This window comes from Thunnus maccoyii, chromosome 11 (genome assembly GCF_910596095.1).
Source record: "Thunnus maccoyii chromosome 11, fThuMac1.1, whole genome shotgun sequence".
Lineage (NCBI taxonomy): Eukaryota > Metazoa > Chordata > Actinopteri > Scombriformes > Scombridae > Thunnus > Thunnus maccoyii.
The window spans coordinates 26974239-26996531 of NC_056543.1; the positions used below are offsets into that span (position 1 = coordinate 26974239).

Here is a 22293-nt window from a genome sequence, read left to right on the forward strand (position 1 = left end):
AGTGAGTGTGTTTGTGTGTGTGTGTGTTTGTGACAGGATTATTATGATAAAATAAAACTGATGAACGCAAGGTGTTTGAACTGTTGTCAACTGAAATATAACTATGGCATTGAAAAACAGAACTAAAACTTGAATACAAAATGTGAAATACTGTATTTCTAGTAGCTATAGAGTAAAATGTATTGCTAACATTTTGTGGCTGTTTATAGTGTTTAACTTGAATTAAATGATTTGAAGAGAGAAAAGAGACGAATGAAACCATTTCTGGTGGAGAATTTTCTGAAAAAGACAGAGTGAAGTTGTTCTTGTTCCTTCACTTTTAATTAAGCCAACAAAAAAACAAACGCAGATGACTCATCGTTTAAAGCAAAGATATCACACATTATGAATTAGAAATCATACATTTTTTAGATGTCGCAGCTGTAAATGTAACAGTTGACATTTACATTATAGTCCATGGTCTACCCTGCAATGAATTCAGTTCATTGTACTGCGTTGTTCCAAGTTAATGAGATTAGCGCTTTTAATCTCATGTTCAAACGGAACAAAATCAGTCAATCATATCTTTTTTTGATCAGTAGTTAAAGGGGACATGTTATGCACATTTCCATGTCCATTCCATGTATATTTTTATTCTGAGACTAATGGAATATCTTTGCATGGTTTACAATTCAAAAAACTCTTTATTTATCTTATACTGGCTCTTTACACAGCCCCTCAATTCAGCTTCTGGAAGCTGCCCCTCAGCAGACTTTTGTTTGTGGACATGCATTCTGCCAACAGAGCATTGAGAGCAGGATTAAACCCTGGCGTTTGACTTGCAGGCAGCATTTTTTTTTTACATATGTTCACCTCAAGTTTTGGAACTTTGACCATGTTTAACACAGACATCCAGCATCTATATTTAACAGTATAAAAATAAAATAAAATCAGAAAAAGCATGTTACGTTCCTTTAAGGACTGTTGAACACATGACTGTCTTCTGATCCTTTTAGCTTCTTTTCTCTCTTTCTTGCTGTTATAACTGTAACCAGTGGCACACCTGAAAGAAAACACACTCATTTCTTTCCAGTTTTACACAAGTGTTGACTCTAGCTTCTTAAAACCATTTTTGAGCTGAGACCTAATTCCAGCTTTAAAATGTTCAGGACATGTGAATGTATTTAAGTTTTCTATAATCTCAATGTATTCTGTAGGCTTACTAACAGTTAATAACACCAATAATTTCTATGTGTTTTCTCACTGTCTAAAACTGTTTAATCAATCAGTAATTTATCTGTAAATATACGGAATCGTAACCCTGCTTTCACCCAGTGTTATCTCTTATCAGTGAGCCGCAGTCTTATGACATTCAGCCAAATAATCTCAGATGTGTCTAAAACATGTGGGTGGTAACATACTGTAGAAGTATTGTGCTTAAAATCCTTCACACAGTGATTTCAGAGAGAAGACAGAAAGAGGGAGAAATATAAACAAGCAGGTTCTTTATTAGTAAAGAGTAACAAACCAGCAGGTTTTATGGATTAAGAAGAGGCAGCCTATACACAAGTGTGCTGCTTCACACAGCAACAGGAAGCCATCAGCATAATGTTTCTCTATGGACGAAGCTCAGCATGAACACCATCAGGATACAGCACGGACGAGCATTCAACTGGGTGAAGCCACCACGGCGCTATGTGGCTCATTAAGCCATGACAGATGCATTGTGGGATTGGGACAGAACTGACACTGGCACAGTCGGATGAAGAGAAGAAGAGAAGTTTCTGCAATTTCAACCCAGTCTCTTCAATCTGTGTACAAATAACACGACTTCACACTTTCAAATAACGTGCAGTGCATACGCCAAAGTCCAATTTTGCATGCAGATGACACACCAATCTGCGTGTCATGTCTATGCATTTTAAGCTTAACGCCATTGGTTGAGTTTAGGCACAAAAACCACTTGGTTAGGGTTAGGGAAAGATCATGGTTTGGGTCAAAATACTAAAATGTGGTAAAAATGTCACAACGTGGGTGACAGTAAAAATGCCCGCTTTAACAGCAGTAAAATGCCTGACATGATGGTAAAAATGTCTGCTAAGAATGTGCCGACATAACACAAAAAACATCCGGTTAGTGGTCTCGAACAATGCTCTCCTGCTGCTGCTTGTGCAGCTTTTTGCCAATCACATCCACCCAACCCACCTCCTCCAAATAAGCCAAAATCACTTCATAAGGTAAAACAAAGTGACATTATATTGACGTCATCTGAAATCGTCACTTCCAAGGTGACTCAAATGTAACGCTGTGAAATGACACGCGAAAAGCTTAAAATGCGTAGTAATAACACGCAAAATGACAAGAAATTGTCGTGTTGTTCATACGCCATTTGGTAAGATCAGGCTGGCAGTTTCAATGCTGCACATGTCTTCGTCACTGACAACTCTGTGATTGATTATGTACGGCAACATGAACAACCTTGTGGCTTTAAGAGTTGTATGCATTTATGAATGACAACCTGCAGTTGTCAATGTATCTTGGGTGGGTTTTTACATTTGCATTTTCGCAGTAATAAAACCTAGAGTATTTGGATATTATCTACATGCTCAAAAAGCAGCTGAGAGTGGGTCCTTAGTTCAGCCTGACATCGTTAGAAAATGTCTAGAAAGTGACTGAGAGGCATTTTAATGATCTTTCTCTAGACTAGACTTGGGACTTAAGACATTTTAACATCTGATTATCTCTTTAGCCTTACACCTCAAGACAAAGAGTGAGTGAATGTCTTACTGACATCACTAAAGTTACCTGTAGAACTTCCTAAAAGAGAAGTAGAGTCAATATTAACATTAAGTGTAGGTTACAGGTATACATCTGAATAGGAGAAATGTTGGCCAATCTAATTGTAATCCAAATATCTGATGGCAAAGAGTTAAAAATTAGGATGCTGTAGGTTTTCTAGGGCCAATTGGATCACTGGTTGATTGGACTGGACATGAGGATATAATCTGAGTCCTGTTTGTTCATTTGCCTCACTTTCAGTACCTGATTGATTGGAGCGTTCCTCGTCACAAATGAGATTTCGTGCAATTTAGACGACCAAAACATCTCTCTTCCTTGGAGAGTTAAAACCGAGGCTCAGCCTCTGTGCAGGTCAAACCAGGGTTGAGGAGCAACTGGAGCAAACTGGCAGGTGAAGCTGTACTGGCTTTAGAGAGAACTGGTACTTTACATACACTACTATGGTATTATCATCATTTAATGTTTCCATTGTCAGTTTACGGGCTATGAGGGGCACCGAGGGAAACATTTGGACAACGATCATCAAATAAAAAAAAGTATTAAAAAAAAATCTCAATCCAGAAGTTGCACTCCAGTGTAACAGGAAACTATTAACAGCTTTAATGACACAGAAAGACAGACCTCAATGAATACATTAAATATTCTGGTGAATTGCAGAAGATTGTGTTTTTAAGGCTGGGTTATACCTTACACCTCATGAAGACCCTGAGTGCTAGGCTGAAATACTATAACGCAGAGCACAGACTCAACTATTTCAGTTAAAATGTAAACTAAGCTTAAATGAAGGACTCAGGCTCCTTAAGAGATAAAGTACTCATGCCATATGGGGACCAAAGCTGTGAAATCTTACTTGAAATGTTAGTGACAGTTGACGAGCTTCCTTACATTCCTCTTTATTGTTGTTATCATCATAATCATCATAAAAATTTTATTGCAAGCATTTATTTTTATTTTTAGTTTAGTAGTTGTAGTTTTTCTGTGGCAGCCATGTTGGCTCCACAGTTCTGCATGATCATGGTCGCCGTAGTAACTGGCCAATTTTAGGTCACTGGGCTGCCCTTCAAAAGACACAGCTTGGAATTTCCCAGCTGATAAATGCATTTCAGTGCAATTTATGGAGGCCAAAAGTGTTTAATATTAAATTAATTAATAAGGAATAATGTAATAATTAATCATATGAATAAATACAGACAAAATATGTAATATAACCGTTCAAATGTGAAATAATCCAATACATTTTTTTTAAAATGCAGCTCAATATTATGAATTGTGATTTCATTTTTTATTTGATTTCAGCAGGGTTTGTTCACACCTGACTTTTTCACAATGCCACTTTTAATTTCTAACAAACTTTATCTGTAAATCAAGTCAAACAGAGACAGCTCCATGATTGGCTGTCTGCTCATTTAGACCAAAGCAGCATTTCATAATACTGAGCTGAGTTTTTGTGCTGATTTCACAAATTCATGGTTAAATTACATAATTTGTCTGTATTTATTTATATGATTATTTATTTCATAATATCTGATTTATTCAATTGAAGGGGATATATCATGGCTTTTGTCATTTTTATAATGTTATGATGTAGTTCCACAACTTGTGAAGTGAAATCCTACTATTTTACAAAGCCTCTGGAACTGCTGGAACTCTACCGAGGAGCAGCTTCCGGGATGGCCAACAGACAGACAATATTCAGAACAGAGTGGGCTCATCAGGAGGGGGGCCTAAAGAGACAGGAGCTAAAACACCCTATTTCAGAGAGAAGCTGAACTTGGGGGCTGCATGAAGGGCCAATATAAGATAAATAAGGACTTTTTTTGACCTGTAAATTATGCAGATATTCCAGTAGAGCCCCAGACCAGAGTTATGGAACTAGAAATGTGCATGGTGTGTCCCCTCTAATATTGAACATTTTGGGCATCCATAGAAAGGCCAAGATGAAATACAAATACTGACAGTATGTTGTGCTGCAACAAATGCTCATTTTCATTATGACAATGAATGAATCATTTATAGATCATATTTTAACTAACAGCCTGATTGTTTTTAGCACCAGTGTTGTCAACAACTTTTAGCAACATCTAGTTTGATGATACATAATGTCCGTAGGTTGAAGTGCTATTCATATTTATTTTTAACAGTTTAGCGCAAAGCTGCTCTTTGTATTACAAGGATCAAAACCATGTTAAAAGCAAAGCCGTGTGATATATGTACAGAGTATGCTGCTAAGTTCATTGGATAACTGTATTTAGGAAGCCTCAGTTTCCTGTTTCTTACCTAAAACTACAAACTGAAGGGTGAATGATATTTTCCCTTTAGGAGTTTGAAATTTCAAACATCTCAAATGTCTTTAGACAGCTGTAGTTTAGTCTAATCACAGCCAGCTTTGTTAGTTTAGAAGATGAGGCAGACACATTATGTCCCATATGTCTTGACCAAATTTCTCTGTGGTTAGCATTAATCCAAAGTCCCTGATGAGAGGATAAAAGTAGCACTCAGTGGTACCTGACGTCATTACAGTTGCACCAAAAATTCTATTACACTTGTAGTTTTGCATGGATGTTTTACTTGACAGCAAAGGTGAACGTTTATTCAAATCGAGGGTCTAAGGACAGGGGATGTTGTATTGCTGTACAGACTGTAAAGCCCCCTGAGGCAAATTTGTGATTTGTGATATTGGGCAATACAAATAAAATTGACTTGACTTGACTTGACTTGACTTGATGTTGCGTCGACAGTAGGGGTGCTTACATTTGCTCCATTCTGCATCCCAGGCTGCATGGAAGTAAATGCTTACCATTAACACTAAATGCTTACTGGAAGGGATGCAAAATGGCCAGAGGGAGCGTCGTGAAAGCGAAAGCATTTGGTGAAAAGCAGAGGACAGCACTTGTGACGGCAGAACACATTCGACAAGAAATTACATTCATCAATAGAAACACTAAGCTGGGCAGGAAACTGACTCCTCTGTCTGCCAGCCGCTAAACCCAAGACCAACTAAGCAGCCACATGAGCTATTTTACACGCCAAATGAATGCAAGCCAAACACTACGGCTGGTTACTTGCCACAGGGGCTGGTAGACAAATGCACTAACGGAAACATTTCAGTGTGGAGTTCATTTCCTACCTTAACACCAAATGTCACAGGTTTTTGTTCTAGAAACAGACAGATTTCTAACCTGATTTCTAAACCATCCCTGGTGATTTTACATGCAGGTTTTCCCTGATTATTCTACTTTTTTTTTGTAAACTAGCTAAGCAATATTTTTTGGACAAAGTATTTGTAAACATTGATACAAACAAACGATAAGTTGTGTCCTTCAGAAAGGATTTCAGTCTCCATGGTGCCTTTTCTGTGTTGACGAATCCTGCATAAGGTCCAGCAGTCCTTTGTTTGCTCCAGAAGGTTACTCTGTGACTTTTTCACCCTCACAGTAGTGATGCCACCGGCTCCACCTGTCCAGCTAACTGTTCATGACAGTTCAGTCCAACACAGTTCAGTTCAGATCAGTCGAGAGATGTAAACACTGTGCTGCTCACGTCTGTCCATCTTCATGAGCTACCAGGAGTTCACCACAACACTATTCAGACAGTAACAGTTCAGAAACTGAGATTCTGAACTGTTACTGTCTAGTTCAGCTTCTGTGAAAACAGTTTAGTTCATTTTGGGTTAGTCATTTAAGTCAACGCCATGTAGCTCCTCCTAGCTCATCATTCATTCTCAGCCTAAGTCCTAAAATAAATTAACATTCAATAAATTAAAAACAAGGTTCAGTGCTGCTGCATCTGGTCCACTATGTGTTCTTCACTGATGGTTTAAAGTCAAAGGTGGAAACTTTCTATGTTGGTGGTGTTTGAAAACTTATTGACATTATGTGAAATAACCCATTTATCCTCTGTGGTGACATAAGCGGCCTGTTACGCTCCATAAACAATCATTTCTAGTTCAGTTAATTTGGACACACATGGAGAAATGATAGTATATCAGTTAGGATTTGTTTTGCTTCCCCTCCTCAACAAATTACTGCATGGTCAACATCATGATAAGCAGAATATCCTTGTTATCAAGTGACATTACAACTTTTTCATGAATGATGTTATATAGAACATTCTTGGTGGCTCTATTTAAATCCTCTATCACACTGTTCCTCTACATTACTATTCCTAATGAAAGGCCTCCTGTGTCACTGAAGCTACAGTACAGTGAGTGGCAGGCAGTCTAGTAGCACACAGTGACAGTCCCAGGTTGAAGACATATCTCATTAAGCACCCCAGGATGAGAACATTAACTAAACTAAGCTTAAGAAGGTGCACTTTCTCTAAATATCCATCTGACACTGATCACACTCCACTAGAGCTCCTCACAATATTAATTCAGATGAAATCAGATGACTGCACACATTATTAGTACATTTTTCACAGTGTATTACCATTTTTGCTACTGACCCACCCTATGATATCTCTCACTGGTCAGGCAAAATGTCACTGTTTGGCAAAACAAAACCAATTTTGTGTTATTCTGTTTCTGGATAACTGAGCACCTTTGAATATGTTGAGTTATGTTAGCCAAACCCACTGGCTGAGCATAGGTAGCTATCTGTTGGGGATTTATTCTGCTGGCCAGTTGGCTACTGAGGCCACCTAAAGGCCAATCCAAGAACTGCTCAAGTGTCCTCAGGTGAACATGAAACAGCCTTCAGCACAAGAGACTAGCTAAAATAAGATCAATGCTGGGATTAACATAACAGGCAGTCACCTCCAATATATCATCTGTCACTGTAAAAATAAACATTACAAATATACACAGATGTGTCGCAATCAGGCCTGCTCACAGTGTGTTTTCTACATGATCTTTTTTTTTTTTTTTTACTTGGAGCTCATTTCTTTGGGTTCTCCTTTAGGCAATTTACTAGGCAATTTACGGGAACAAAGACCAGATGAAATGTTAGTCGACAATTAAATATTGTACAGCTATGAATTTCAGATATTTCTGCTTATGGGTTTGGACTAGAGGTGACAGAAAGGCCGAGTGGTTCAATCTCTCACCGCAGCCAGGATTCAGGCGCTGAATCCTTTGTCCCACTCACACATTAATAAATAAGATAATGAAATGCTTAAAATACATAATGTTATAGTGGGTGCCATGTGGTCACAGTTGGATTGTTGTTGAGTGCTCAAACACTCAGTGTTCCTCTCCGTCACAGTGTGTTTCCCATACTGCTGCTCACCAGCCCCTTGATATTGGTGATAGGCCGAACATCGTGCAGCTGTCTTCTTCGGTCAATGAACGTGGCCAACCGAGTCGTGTCCAGAGGCGTCTTGGAGTACTCCCCGCCATGAGCGCCCCCGCGACCCACCCATGGGTGCTGCAGACAGGACGTAGCACTTGGCCTCTTCCTGGGATCCTGCTGGAGCACCGAAGACACAAAATCCCTCGCTGCCTGGCTCACGTCGCGGAAGTATTCATCCGGGAAACAGAAGTCCAGGCGGCAGATGTTGACGCAGGTTTCCTCTGGTGATTCATCCAGAAACGGGGAAACGCCACTGAGCATGACATAAGCAAGCACGCCGACACTCCACATGTCTGTCGCGACAGAGACTGGCGTGCCACGGATGAGCTCAGGAGCAGCAAACTCTGGGTTTCCAAGCAACAGGTGGACGTAGCGGCGGTGTGCGGACAGCTGGACGGCATCACCAAGGTCGATGAGCTTAATGCACGGGGTTGGAGAGTGGAGGTCCACCATGATGTTCTCAGGCTGGTCGAGAAAGAGACATTCAGAGACAGATGGAGGCCAATAATTCTCTGTTACTAATGTAAAAAAGGACAAATGTGTATAAACAATAAATAACATTTTTTATTTACACACCACAGACCATCTGTTCTCACCTTTAGGTCCAGGTGTGCTACTCTGCAGGTATGCAGGTGCTGCAGAGCCTCTAATGTTTCTCTGATGAAGAACGCTATTTTCTCCTCCATCAGCTCATCGTGGGCGACCAGGTAGTCAAGTAAACGACCGTCCTCCAGCCTGACACGAAAAAATGAAGTTTAGATATAGTCACCTTCCTACCTAGGCATCTGCGTTATTATATCTCAGCTGTCTGTAACTCGTAAAAACTGGTGTTATGTTACTTTGCTGCTTTGTTGCCATTTATGAATCAGCTGGAAGGAAAGTGTCTTTATAATCCTGACATGTGATTGTTATATGATTGCATGTAGCTCATTGGCATGTGATCCAATGTTGAGAATTTTAACTGCATACTTCAGACACATTGTGTCATGCTTGTAAACAATAAACAATACAACAACAGGGTAGAAAGCAGATCTGCTGAAACAGTACATACTCAGAACAAAATGTTTTTCTGCTCTTTTGGAATTTCAGCATGGACACTTTTTTAAAACACTGAAGTGAAAATAATATTTTGGCACATAAACTTTGCCAAATGTCAGAAATAGCCCTGCCATTGCTAAATTAGCTAGCTGGAGAATCTTGACAAGCACAAGAGTGTTTTGAAGTATTGATCAGGGCACTAAAGACAAGTTTACTGTGTAGCAGTGAGTCAGACTTACAGCTCCAGGACCAGCATCAGAGATGTGGGAGATTCATACGTGTCCAGCAGCGCCACCAGCTGGTGATTCTGCACATGTTGGAGGATATCTGCCTCATGAGCCACCTGCTCCTTCTTCTGCATCTTCTTACTCACAAATTTTACCGCAACCTAAACAGAAAAAAGCGACATGTTAACATCAAACTATAAGGCAATAAAATCCACTGTCAAATGAAATATGCAAAACTAACTTCAAAACAAAAAATAAAGATATGCTACCATAACTTTATAATGCCAATTTCAAATAAATAATGTTACAATGCATGGTAAATGGTAAATTTCACATTTCACTAAATTTACATTAAATTTAATTAACTTAAATGTGACCTTAACTGTACACTAATTTGATAAAAAAATAAAATTAACTCTGAATTAACATACAGAAAATAAAAATCTACTTCATACTTAAAAAAAAGCTCAAAATGTCAAATTAATGTACATAAAAACACTTTTAATCTTAACTTAAAATAGTAACTTAATTGCAACCTTTAATCTCTAAAAGAGAAAACAAAGAAACAGCTCTAAAGACAATGACACTCACCTGCAACCTGAACAGTGAAAAGATACAACAGAAAAAAACATCATCAGTTTAGTCAATATGAGTCAAACTGTAACATCTTACCTCTTTCTTTGTGGACTTATTGAGGCATTTTCTCACCACTGAAAATCGCCCCCTGGTGAAAAGAGGAAGCAATAGAGAAGCTGAATTAAAATCCAGAGCCCACACGTCTTACACACTGATCAAAATCTGTGCAAAAAATAAAGTCTGGCTTGTGAAAGACATTATTTTGAAAGTCAGTGATTCGGGAGGTGATGTTTTACCTTCCAATCTCACAGATCTCTGAGAAGGTCGAATCAAAGTTTTCTTTCCAGTGGATTCCTGTTCCATCATATCCAGAGTCTGACAGAGAGACAGAAGAAGATTGGACCCTTTCCATTTTCAACATTCCATGAGCTTTCTCAACATTATCAAACATTTGGAGTCATGTTTATGGCCACCTTCAGCGGCAAAATGCTGCACTATGTTCACCAACTAGTCGTGTGTGTCTGCCAGTTATTCCTCATGTTGTGGGGACATAAAACTGTTAACACAATTACATGTGGGGACTTGCCTCCCTTTTTGGGACAAAAAAGCAAGTCCCCATAATGTAAATTATTTATTTAAGGGTGAAGACTTGGTTTAAAGTTAAGGTAAGGTCAGGATTAGGTTTAAGTCTCCAAGAAATGACTGTTAGTCAATGTAATGTCCTCTGAAGTGATGGAAACACAAATGCGTGTGTGTGTGCAGGCTTACTGCTGCTAGGCAATGTGACCATATTGGAGGGCTCGGATGGCGGGCCGACCCCCCAGCGGTTGGAGGCTCGAACTCTGAACTGATAGTGACCACCGGGAATCAGAGTGTCGATCTGAACACACTCCTCCCTGCTGCTGGCCACCTGCTGCCATAGCAACGAGTCTGGGGATGGAGATGTGGAGGGAGATGAAAAAGAGAAAAGCTTTAGTCTGAGTCCAAGCATGTGTTGCAAAAATAAACAGCACCAGCTAATTGTTCATTTAACAAATCAAACGCCCCCTCCACCTCACACACACACACACACACACACACACACACACACCTTCCTGTCTGTACTCCACAGCGTAGCTGCTAACAGCACAGTGAGCAGAGGAAGCTGGAGGTGGCCAGTGGACCATCACCGCCGTGCTGCTTGCTTCCTGGGCCACCGGTCTCCCAGGGGCTGCTGGGATGCCTGCAAAGAGCATGCACACAGTCAGAAAAAGCCTGAACGAGGATCGAAGCAACTGTTACAGAGGGTGTTTCATGACAAATATTGAAACTCTTTATATAATTACTCGTTTTAAAAACTAAAATGCATCATTAAACCTAGTTAATAGTTTAGTGAAATGCTCCTTTAATCCAGGTGCGTTACCTTGCACTTTAATGGAGGCAGAGGAGGAGGCAGAGCCATGGTCATTAACGGCAACACAGGTATAGATACCGGTATCCTGCGGCATCAGGTTACAGATCTTCAACAAGATGTCACCCGTATCCCTGGAGAAGAGGAGGAAGAGGAAGAACACAGAGGAGGAGGTGTAGAAAAGGAAAACAAATTAAAATTCAATCCAGTGTAGTTTTGGGAAAACTGGACTACAGGCAGTATAAAGAACAAAAGAGTACACAGATGTTACCTGATATCTATGGTGAAGCGGCTGTTGCTGGTCACTGGGCTCTGGTCGGGGCCCTTAAGAGTGACGGAGGGTTTAGGTCGACCACAGACTTTACAGCAGAGAACCACCGTCTCCCCGAATGCACACACCACGTCTGACAGAGGGACCAGGAACTCTGGAGCCACTGCACACAGGAAACACATCATAAACTACTGTCTCCTCAGCTCTTATTCCAATTTGAACTTATTATTTCAAAAATCTGCTATATGTCCCTTAATTTATTAAAGCCCCCCTCTACTCAATAATGTGTTCTGCTTATTGTTACTTCACTTGAACGTTTGAGCTTCACTGTGCAGAAAATGATGGATGTGCAGAGTTTGTTTTCACGTTCATCAGCTGAAGGGGGAAAGTTTCTCTGCCTTGTCCTTAAATCTGAGTTTAAGACCTGTGTCTTTGAGTGTGATTTGTGACATCACAACTAGTTTGGAGCTGATAGTATTGATGTGAAAACCTGAAGGCTCCAGTGCACATACACTGTGGATGGACTTTACAGTGAACAAGGAGACATCTTGTGTCAAGCAGTTAAACTTTTGTATATTCATAGACTCTGAATTTCTCTGATTTCTCATGAAGGAGATGTAAATGTAAAAAACTCTGTTGTCGAAACAAATTACTATTCAAAACAGAGTACTTTCATGTCTAAACACATGTCAAATAAAATACTTTTATTGAGCCATGTGACTATGCCCGGGGCTGGTGAACACAAAGTGTCTGGTTTGTGAACAGGATGTCATTCATTCCCAGCCAACTCAGACCAGATTCCAGCATAGTGTTGGCAAACCCAGCTGTGTTCTGGTACCAGAGGGATCAAATGTGAGCCTTCTCTGGTCCATTGTTGCCGGATTCAGCTAGATGGGTTGGGGTTGTGGACTATGGCTAAGAATCATCTCTGATAGTCACATTTGGGCCAATGCCAGCTTCCAGAATCAGACTAGTCTAATTGTAAATCAATTAATCACTTTTATTTGTCCTCAAAGGGCAAGTGGCTGTGATTCTTGTGTGTCAGTCCTCACAAGTCATAATGTAGCAAGAATGTATATCTATGGCTGTCTTTGGACAAGTGTCATTTAGTAGTGTCCAAAAGTAGATATTATAGGTATAAGAAATAAAAATAAAAGACATTAGCGGTAAACATTCAAACATGTTGTTGTTGAACATTGTCTTGCAGAAATGCCAAAAATGACCCTGGTATTAAAGATTTAAGGAACCCAGTGGAGCAACCTATGGATTCAGTCATTATAAATGTTGTAAACTGACAACTGCTTTGTGGCCTCAGAGTCCAACACAGTTCAATAATGTTTGTCCCTTTATTCAGTCCTCAATCCATACAGGCAGGTGACATTTAATATAGTTGGTGTTACTGTGACCATAGAAAACTGCAGTAAATGAGCCCAACCTCAACCACATAGTTTAGAGAGTTGTAGTTGTAGAAATCATTTGGTTGTGTGTGTGTCTCTTACCTTCCTGGATGAAGTTTGGGTTGAGAAGCTGGAACACAGACGAGGTCAAAGGTTAAGGTTTCAGTTGATAATAGTAAAAGTCACTGGAAGAAACACTATATTCAGATATTCATTCAGTATTGTTCAGCATCCTCTTTTCTGTTCTCATTATTTTTATTTTCTGCAATTTGCCACTGACACTCCAGTGTCATTTCATCTTAACATAGATTAATGAAAATCATCTGCTTTTTGACACATCAACTCCCAGCAACATGTCTCCACAGTCAAATCACAAGTCTTGTGCATGTATGTATGTGCATTTGTACCTCCATGCCTGTCTTTGGGTCGAGGTCATCATCACAGTCTGACTCATCTGAAGTGTGAACCTCCTGGCGGAGAATGGCGGAGGAAGACAAGGAGGAAGAGAAAAAAGATGGAGGTGTGATGTGGAAAAGGGAGGTGGGGTTCAGGCGGTGGAGAAGAGAAATGATAGATTGAGAAATGAGTGGAGTGAGTGGGAGGATTGTAAAAGAAAGGAAAGCAAGAAAGTAAGAGAAAAAAGGAGAAAAAATGTGGAGGACGAAATAAGGAAGATGGAGGGGGGAAGAGTAGGTGGTGGATGAGGCTCAAAAAGAGGAAGGCATAGAGGGGAGAGAGCAGAGGAAACGGGAGATGTGGAGATGAAGAGAGAAATGAAGAAGAGGTGAGGGGGTTGAGGAGAATATTAGAGATGTGTATGTTCATTAACAGCAGGTGTCTGGAAGAACCTTCAGGTATTTATGTGGAACAGCACTGAAGAACTTGTCTTGTCCACAGAGAATCCTGTTTGTGGGACTCATACTCACCTGAGAGCTGTCTGGGTTTTGGTCTTTTCATAAGATTTGTGGAGAGTAAGAAAAAAATAAAATAACACCAGCCTTATCCTTTATAGCACTCAGTTGTGGTTAGTTTTTTTTTTTACTATTCAGCTTTACATTGCTGCTTCCTTGTCCCCTCTATCTATTGTTCCCTCTTATTGTAGGTTAAATGACCTATTTCACACTCATTAAGCAGCAGCCAACCACTCCTGAGTGGTGAAGTCAATGAAGGAGCTTCCAGCTGCAATTCCTGTCTTGGCTACTAAAAGCTGGCTCCAAGAATGTTTTGACTTCATTTAAGTGATGGAGAAAATCCCAAAAATATTTATTTAAAAAAAGTCAGTCAAGCTTTTCCACAAGAGTTCTGAAAAGCCAATTTTAATCGTCAAAATTTCAAAAGTTAATCTTCCATAACAAAGATGTCTCGGCTTAAAAGGATGTGTGGTTTTTGATTGTCAACAGACTTATGACTGATGTTGACAATTGTAGACAAAGTGTGGACAATCCCTTTGAGGCAGGATAGTTGCTATTCAGAAATAATTACTGTTTAACTCAATACAACCCATTCACAAGATGCATTTGGATGCAATGTATGCTGTATTTGTTTATGGTGGGAAGTCAAAAGTGGTTTATCTATTCTTCTTGGTGAGCTTAGAAATAAAAGCCCTGTCTGCAGCAGAGATCCTTCTTTTCAAGTCTGCAGATGAAGTTCATCAAGTTGTTTCAGCTCTTGTGACCCTTTTGACTTTCAGGCCTTTTTCACAGCAGACATTTTAACTTGTCATAGTAGGAAGAGCACAGATGTTACTAACAACATCAAGTGTCCCAGTGAACCATGACAGTGTAACAGTGAGCCAGCATGCACAACACCAGGAACCCTGAAACTGAAGCTGCTAAATTTAACTATTTTTCATTTTATTATTTACACCTGAGTTTTTCCTACTGTGGCGTGTCAAAATGTCTCACTTGACAAAGGCCTATTGGTATTGAAACAAGTCCAAATTTCCTGTAACCTAAATGTGTTTTCAGTGCATGCAGAGAGCTTTGACCTTTGCTGCAAAGATAACAGAGGCATTGTCTTTATTTTTAGGATACACATCTTTCCACTCTGTGTTATTTGGTGACATTTTGCATACCAAACACTTTCGTGCTGATTTCCATGTTAGTCCACTACAGTAAACCGGTTAACAGAGTAACGTCAAAACAAAACAAAATTAAAAATCAGCCAGTCACTACGTAAATTCTACCTCTATCCATGCACGGGGACAGAGAAATAAATCAAACAAGACAAAAAAGAAATCAAAGTTTATTTTTCAATCAGTGCATTCAAGGGTTTGGGGGTAAAAAAAAACAAGATTTAAAAAACTTCAGTGGTTCTCAACCGTCTAAGATCTTTACATGTTGGAATGTCATTTTTGTTTCCATAATTAGTAGTTCATTTAGGGCAGAGGTAAATGCAAAATGCGAGCACTGCCTTTGTGTTGAGTTCAACATTGATATGAAAATTTACGCTGTCAACCAACTGAAAACCATCAGATGACAGTGCTGTCTTGAGTGAAGGGAGACTCCAAAATGGAGGAAGTTGGCACATATATCCCTAATCTGCCAGAGAACTTCTCCACAAAAGAGGCATGGTCTGCAGCCTTGACACAGATGTCAACATTAGATATATGTGTTGTTAAAAAACTGTGTGAACTTGCAAATGTACTAGCCAGCTAGCTTGGCAGGTTATTATGGCTGGCTAGTGCTAGCATGTTACCAGTTAGCTTGCCAGCTATTGTAGCTCACTAACTTGCTGTACAAGAAATCATTAAGTTACCAAGCTTCCACGACCGCTTACTTTGCAAAGACATGCACATGAATTTTGTCTGTCTGGTGTGATCGGGTACATTTGTCCATCTCAAGGAACGTGTATCTAAACACAGGAACTTTTAATTGTTTTCCTAAACCTTGAGAGAAATGTAGCATTCCTAGCACTGTTAGAAAATGTCTCACTTCCTGCCTGATGCAGGTTGAGAACCACTGCTGACACACAGAAACTACAGTGTGTATTTATGGGTATGCACACACACATGCGCGCACACACAGGTTAGGAAAAAAATAAAAACTAAGTGGGGCGAGGGAAGGCAGGTGAGGGGTTTCGGCACACACATCACCAGCGTACGCCGTCGGCCTGCTTTACTCACTTTGCCCTTCGCCCCGGGGGCAGGGGAGGTAAGCGGGGGAGGGGGCGTGCTTTCTTTTGGCTTACGGAGGAGGCCATTTTCCTGACCTCTGACCCCCACCATGGAGACCTCCTTGGCTTCAGCGCGCTTCCTGGCACGCAGCGTGTTCCATGACATAGACTTCCTGTACGATACAGGAACGAGAAACATCAACCATCCAATCAGAGAGAGGCTCAGAGGTGTCCAGCTTGTTCTGGCTGCAGAGGCAACATGACTGTCAGGGCACCACTTTCCCAGGACCTGCTGTTAACATACGTACGCCATCTAATGGTTGGAAAATTATTTGCTAATTTGTCAAACAGTAAACTGCTGTACAGCTTTGTTTCCGTCTCGATACAAGGCTTAGTGTCAAATATTCATAGACATTGGAGCTCAATACTTAGTATGATTTATTTCTATTCTGTCCCAGTTCTACTCTTTCTCAGTCTTGATGCATTTTGATTGTATCTATACACAAAGGGAATAGACACATATGTAACAGCAGACATTTGGAGTCCATGATAGAAGGGAACATTCTGGTGGGCCAAATGATGACTTTGTTCCATATAACAGCTAAATAAAATTGTCATTACTTATATATGTTTGACTGGTCAAAATGTTGATGAATGCTGATCAGTAAGTATGTTACCTTAATAAACTGTCTTTTTCAGTTACATTCTTAAATCTTTAACTGTTAAGATCATTTTAACATTATATTTCTATTTACAGAAACATCAGCATGCTATCATTAGCATGGGGACATGCTAAAAAATAAAATCAGTTTCTAAAAAACTTAGACTGACAGATATTATCTCACCAAAAAAGTAGCATAGCATGCTAAAATGCTACCAGAAATGCACAGGAAGGTACTGTTAGAGTCAATTCATCAAAGCTACTCAAAGGGATACAACATCCCCAAGCTCTGCTAACTATCAAGTGCTAGTAGTGGTGAAAGCCATTTATTGTGAGCCATATTATAGAGATATGGGATCCCATTTCAGCCACCAGGTGTAAAACCAAACTTAAATATTTATTATTTTTTATCTCATGTTATTAATTAAAAAATGTGATATTATCTGATAATTATGAGAAACATTATTTCCTGATATACACTATAACATACCATTCATTCTTGTTTGCATGGAAGCGCACTTTACTATAATTGTGTGATACATAATAACATTCACATTCGATAATTATTAGAAACTTTATTATCTTATCATTATGAGAAATTATTATCTCATATAAGTTAATATGCGTCTCATAATTATGAGATAATACTTGGTAATGAAAGACAAAACTTTGTGGTAGATTTTTTTTCCTTTTCTTTAGGGGACAGAAATGGGCTTCCATACCATTAAGAGTGAATTGTACATTGTATAGTGTACATTAAACACTTTCATTGTCACTCCTTGTAATCAGTGCATGGCCTTCATAGTTTCCTCTGTCATTTCTATGATGTTTGTCAGTATGATCTAAATGTCTCTGTCGCCTTGTGTCATGTTGTAGCGGGTCCTGACATTGTTGCCTGAAGCTGCAGCCAGACTCATCTGGTCCATCAAGATACAGCAGAGGAAGGACAGAGTGACAGATCGACACTGGTCTGACTTTATTGAGATAGAAATAAAGATTGACTGGAAGAGAGAGAGACAAAAAACATGAGACAAACAGTAACATACTGTACCTTCCTCTAACACAACCACAGACAACACGGTTAATCTTACATTTTCAAAGAATCACACCAGCAGTTCTACACACTTGTGTTTCCTGTAGACTAATAACAATTTTATGTTAATTAATTGTTACTAATGAAAGTTATGAAATAATATATTACTCTTATTACTATATATTTCCTTTGCCATCAACACTTTTGTAAGGTCAGTTGACAAGCCTGGAAAACTTTCAAGTACACTTTGAGAGGATGTTCATTTTTACCTCCCTCACTTTGGAAAGACAGCATTAAAGACGTATCTTTCTTTTGCAAAAATTTAAACCAAAAAACAGTTATTTCCATTTTTATTGAACCATCTTCCCACTTTAATTCATTAAATTGTACTTCATAATCCTGACATCTGTGGAGTCCCAAACCGTTGAGGTTAGTAAAAACTTAAAACAAACATCAAAATAAATGTCACTACAATAAAACAACAGGTACAAAAAGCTGAAATGAATCATACAGGGAAAAGGTGTAGAAAAGTGTTTAATACCTGTCAATTTTGTGTTTGACAGAGAGCCTCAAGTGCTGTTTGATGTTTTCTAGACTTAAACTCTTATGTAATGAAACACTGCTTTATCTTTTCACTCTCACTCATTAAGGAGACTGATCTGTAGATATAATATAACCTCATAAATATAAACTAACTCATTGTTTATTTCATGTTTGTGTCATCTTCTCCATTCTAAGTCAACATTGTTCACTCCTTAATCTATCTTCCATCTCAGAGACATTCTAATAGTATGACAGTGCACACAGAAGTAGGCAGACTGCTCAGTTTTACGTTTACCGTTGTAGTTTATTTACAAATATTAAAAACTACAAACTGTCAATCACCTTCATCCTAACGCAGAACAAAACAACTTCACCTTTACGTCGCTTTGCTAACTCATGCTCAAGTCCAAAAGGTTTATTTTACATATTTAAAATACATTTAAAATCATTATTATTAGACTACCAACAGTACAATGATGACCGTTGCCATTAAATGAAACATATTGCACAGCCTGACTTCATTCATATTTTTTCTCATCTTAAATAGTGCAAAAGGGATTTTTTTTTTTAACAGGAATGTGCTAGAGCCTCAGTTGAAAAACCAAAATTAACTTTGTACAGTGAACTGCCGACATAATAAACAAAATCAACATGAAGGAGGAAAAAATCCAACTTTGTCCATAAAATAAAATAATAATTAACAAGGCAGAAAAACAACAACAACAACAACAAGAGGGATAAACACAAATCTGTATAGATTGCCACAGACAACAAAATAAATCTTCTCCTCTGCGGAGAATGGGGCTGAGTCCACCTGAATGCCCCAGCTGAGTTTTTTTTTTCTTTCCAAAAACAGTAAAAAAAAAAATTTAAAAAAAAAAGAAAAGAAAAGAAAAGAAAAAAAAGAAAAAGCAGGGTGTTAGGAACTGAAATAAGAGTCCGGTTTTAGCTCCACATGAACGGTTCTCTCTCTGGTTTCCAGAGTCAGCTACAAGTTACAAGATTTTATATCCAGTCTATCTCTGCAGGATAACTCCTCAGTACTTGTTTACATGGAAAATGATCTGTGTGTGTGTGTGTGTGTGTGTGTGTGTTTTAGTTCGGTCGCGGGCCTGAAATCCATTTTCATGTAGTTGCCACAGAGCCGTCAAGTGACAATGGCTCAGAAATAAAACTGTCACTGCAGCAGCTTGATGGACAGTAAGAGACCAGTTCTGTACCTTTTACCTCCAAGGAGCAACAAGGGTAAGTCAGGAGTTTAAATACCACAAAAAAAGTCTCATGTGAGGTCCAACAGTTCGTTTTTAAGGGGAAGAGGGAGACGAGGAGGAGGAGGAGGGGGGAACGGACATGAGGGGACAAGGAGTTGGGAGATTAGGGATGGGACCTGTAAAAAAAAAAAAAAAAAAAAACGAACAAAAATGGGTTGACAGAGTTTTGTCACCTCAATGTCTCTCATCCAATCCAAGTGCTTGGTTTCGAGCCTGACCAAGAAGTGCGTCTGTCTGCGGGTAAAGAAGTGCTGGGTGGGTGGGGGACTTACTTGATGTTGTTGGCATCGGCCACCGCCGCTGAGAAGGAGGAAGTAGAAGAAGAGTCTTTTATGGACTTTGTAGGCGGGCCCAAGACATGTCCCGGCACCCAGCCTTCAGCAGCAGGCGATTGGCTGTTGGCTGACCGGTAAACAAGGTACATGTTCTGCTGATTGGTGGCCAGGATTTGGACGGTCTCCCCCTGACTGACGCAGATCTCGTTCTCTTTGAGCGCCGAGTAGTCCTGAGTGACCAACATGGTGGAGGAGACGCCGTTACAGCCGCCTTCGCTGTCCTGAGGAGCAGAGGAAAGCAGAGGATGGCGGAGCAGCGGAGCAGAGGAGAACACGCAAAGGGGAGGGAAATCAAGACAAGGACAGAGAGCAGGAAGAGACCAAAGGAAAAATGGAAAGGAATGAGGAAAAGAGGATGAGGACAAGGTTAAGGTGTGTTTATGTGGGTTGGATAACAGTCCTCCTGGCTGTGATGCTGTTGCGGCTGACCCCAACCTGAGAGGGAGCAGAGGGAGGATCGAGGAAGAGGAGGAGGAGGAGGAGGAGGAGGAGGAGGATGAACAATGATAGTGCGGAATGTCAGCCATCTGTTTAGTTAAAGAGTGCAACAACTCAAAGTCTAACCAGGCGATCGACTCTGCTACTACAGAAAATCTGTAATTTCATTCATTTTCAATGACAACCGAAACTCTGGTGCTCATTTGAAGGCTGTTTCCTTGGTTGGAAAAACAAATAACCAATCAGAGCTTTGTAGGTGGAGCAAAATTTTGCCACAAAAATGCCACCATCTGCATATTTTTTTGATCCCCATGCCAATTTTTATGATTTACAGCTCAGCAACTTCTACCGATACGTTAGTCAGTACAGATTGGTTAGGGAAAAACAACCACCTTCCCAAACAAAAAACTGCAGGTGGGTGTTAACTTCTGCTACTAACTACAAAATAAGGGAAAAAAAGTCATTATTCATTTCCAATGGCAGGCCACTACACGTCAGAGAGGTTTTGAGATTTGCAGCTGAGTTTCCTAACTCCTGCGCAATATAATGTAGATAAATGAAGTTCAAAACTCAGCAACATATCTTTCCAGATAGTGTCATGGTTACTCTGGATAATCCACAGACCTTGCTGTCAACATTTGTCACCGGAAACCATTTTCTACTGTACCTACATTGTACTGGGATAAAAGCAAATTTCAGCTGCACATCTCTCAAAACCACAGAAAATAAAAGAAAAACTATCTTCAGGGTTTGGAGCCACTAGGTGTAAAATGGAAAGTGGGCAGTTTAAAAGGTTTTCAAACTGTGTAGCCTTTAAGACTTTAGTCTTTTGGCCTATTTTTAAATGAGAGTATTTTTTAAAAGCTCATAACTAGAACACTCAAAGTCTTGTTTTCAGGAACCTTTCTCCTAAGCTGAGGGTGAAGGTGCTTTGACGTAGAGCTTGGCAGGTCGTAAAGTACAACATGAGCAAAGCTGCAAAAGCAAAAGGTGCTCCGTCAAAGTAGGCCACACAGAGAACAGCTTGGTATGTATATATATATATAAATCAACACAGTGTGCTGCTGTCCACCTGCAGTAGCCCAGATTTTAACCTTGGCTTTTAGGAACAGGTACCAGACTCCCAACAGACAAAACAGAGGAGAAGTGTTCTTCATGCTCTAGTTCACTGTCTGCTGCAGTCTGAGGTCTATGAGTAATGGTCTTTATAATACTTTATCGGGATCATGTTTATTATATGCGGGGAGTTACAACATGGCATTCTACTGGAGATGTTCTAATATTTCTTTTCAGTTAAGAAGCTGATGTTAAAGATGTTTTATTTTAAAAAACTGTCAGCAGTGAGATTCACACACCATGGTATGAAACCTTGACAAGACACAAAAGAAGAACACATTTCTTAAATATACTGCATGCCAAACAGAACAGGTCCAGAGAGTAAAAGGTCTGGAATGAAGGAAAGACTCTCATCTGTCTCATCAGTCAAAGGCAACTCTGTCAAAGCTGTCCAACGTTTGACAGACTAATCAAAACAGAAATTTATGACAAAAAAACAAGCCAATTCCTATGTAAATCCAACAACCATAAATACTTTTTGCCAGCGTGTCTGTGAGTTTGCAAGAACTCACCCTGGAGTCGAAGCATGATGACCCGCCGTTGGAGGTAGACACTTTCATCTGGCTCCTCCCTCTCTCTGTCTCCTTGTCTCCGAGCCCGACTGCTGAGGAGGGCCGGCTATGAGACGATGTAGAGGGCCGGTTTCCGGAGGTCGAGCGGTCCCTGGTCAGGGAGGAGCTGCTGCCTCCTCCTCCGCCCTTCTCTTTCTGGTACTCAATGGGAGACTGGAGCGCTACATTCACACATGCACAATTGGCATATTGTCAAATTTGCTGATGATACAGTGATTTCAACCTTTGCCTTGTTCCTGCTT

General features: G+C 39.9%; 1 protein-coding gene across 2 annotated transcripts in view; it reads right to left on the reverse strand.

Annotated features, from left to right (window-relative positions):
• Positions 1–4010: 4010 nt before the first annotated feature.
• Positions 4011–22293, reverse strand: part of kalrna (kalirin RhoGEF kinase a) — a 156983-nt gene continuing 138700 nt past the window's right edge. The window contains exons 55-68 of one of the 2 annotated variants that reach the window (XM_042425768.1): positions 21992–22212; positions 19863–20146; positions 16093–16255; positions 13376–13438; positions 13071–13098; positions 11572–11734; positions 11313–11434; positions 11001–11132; positions 10679–10840; positions 10207–10285; positions 10007–10058; positions 9347–9495; positions 8666–8804; positions 4011–8534 (exon numbers count right to left, since the gene is read on the reverse strand). In XM_042425768.1, the coding sequence (XP_042281702.1) occupies positions 7977–8534; positions 8666–8804; positions 9347–9495; positions 10007–10058; positions 10207–10285; positions 10679–10840; positions 11001–11132; positions 11313–11434; positions 11572–11734; positions 13071–13098; positions 13376–13438; positions 16093–16255; positions 19863–20146; positions 21992–22212 (2315 nt within the window). In that variant the 3' untranslated portion in view covers positions 4011–7976. The other variant, XM_042425767.1, reaches the window with a different exon arrangement.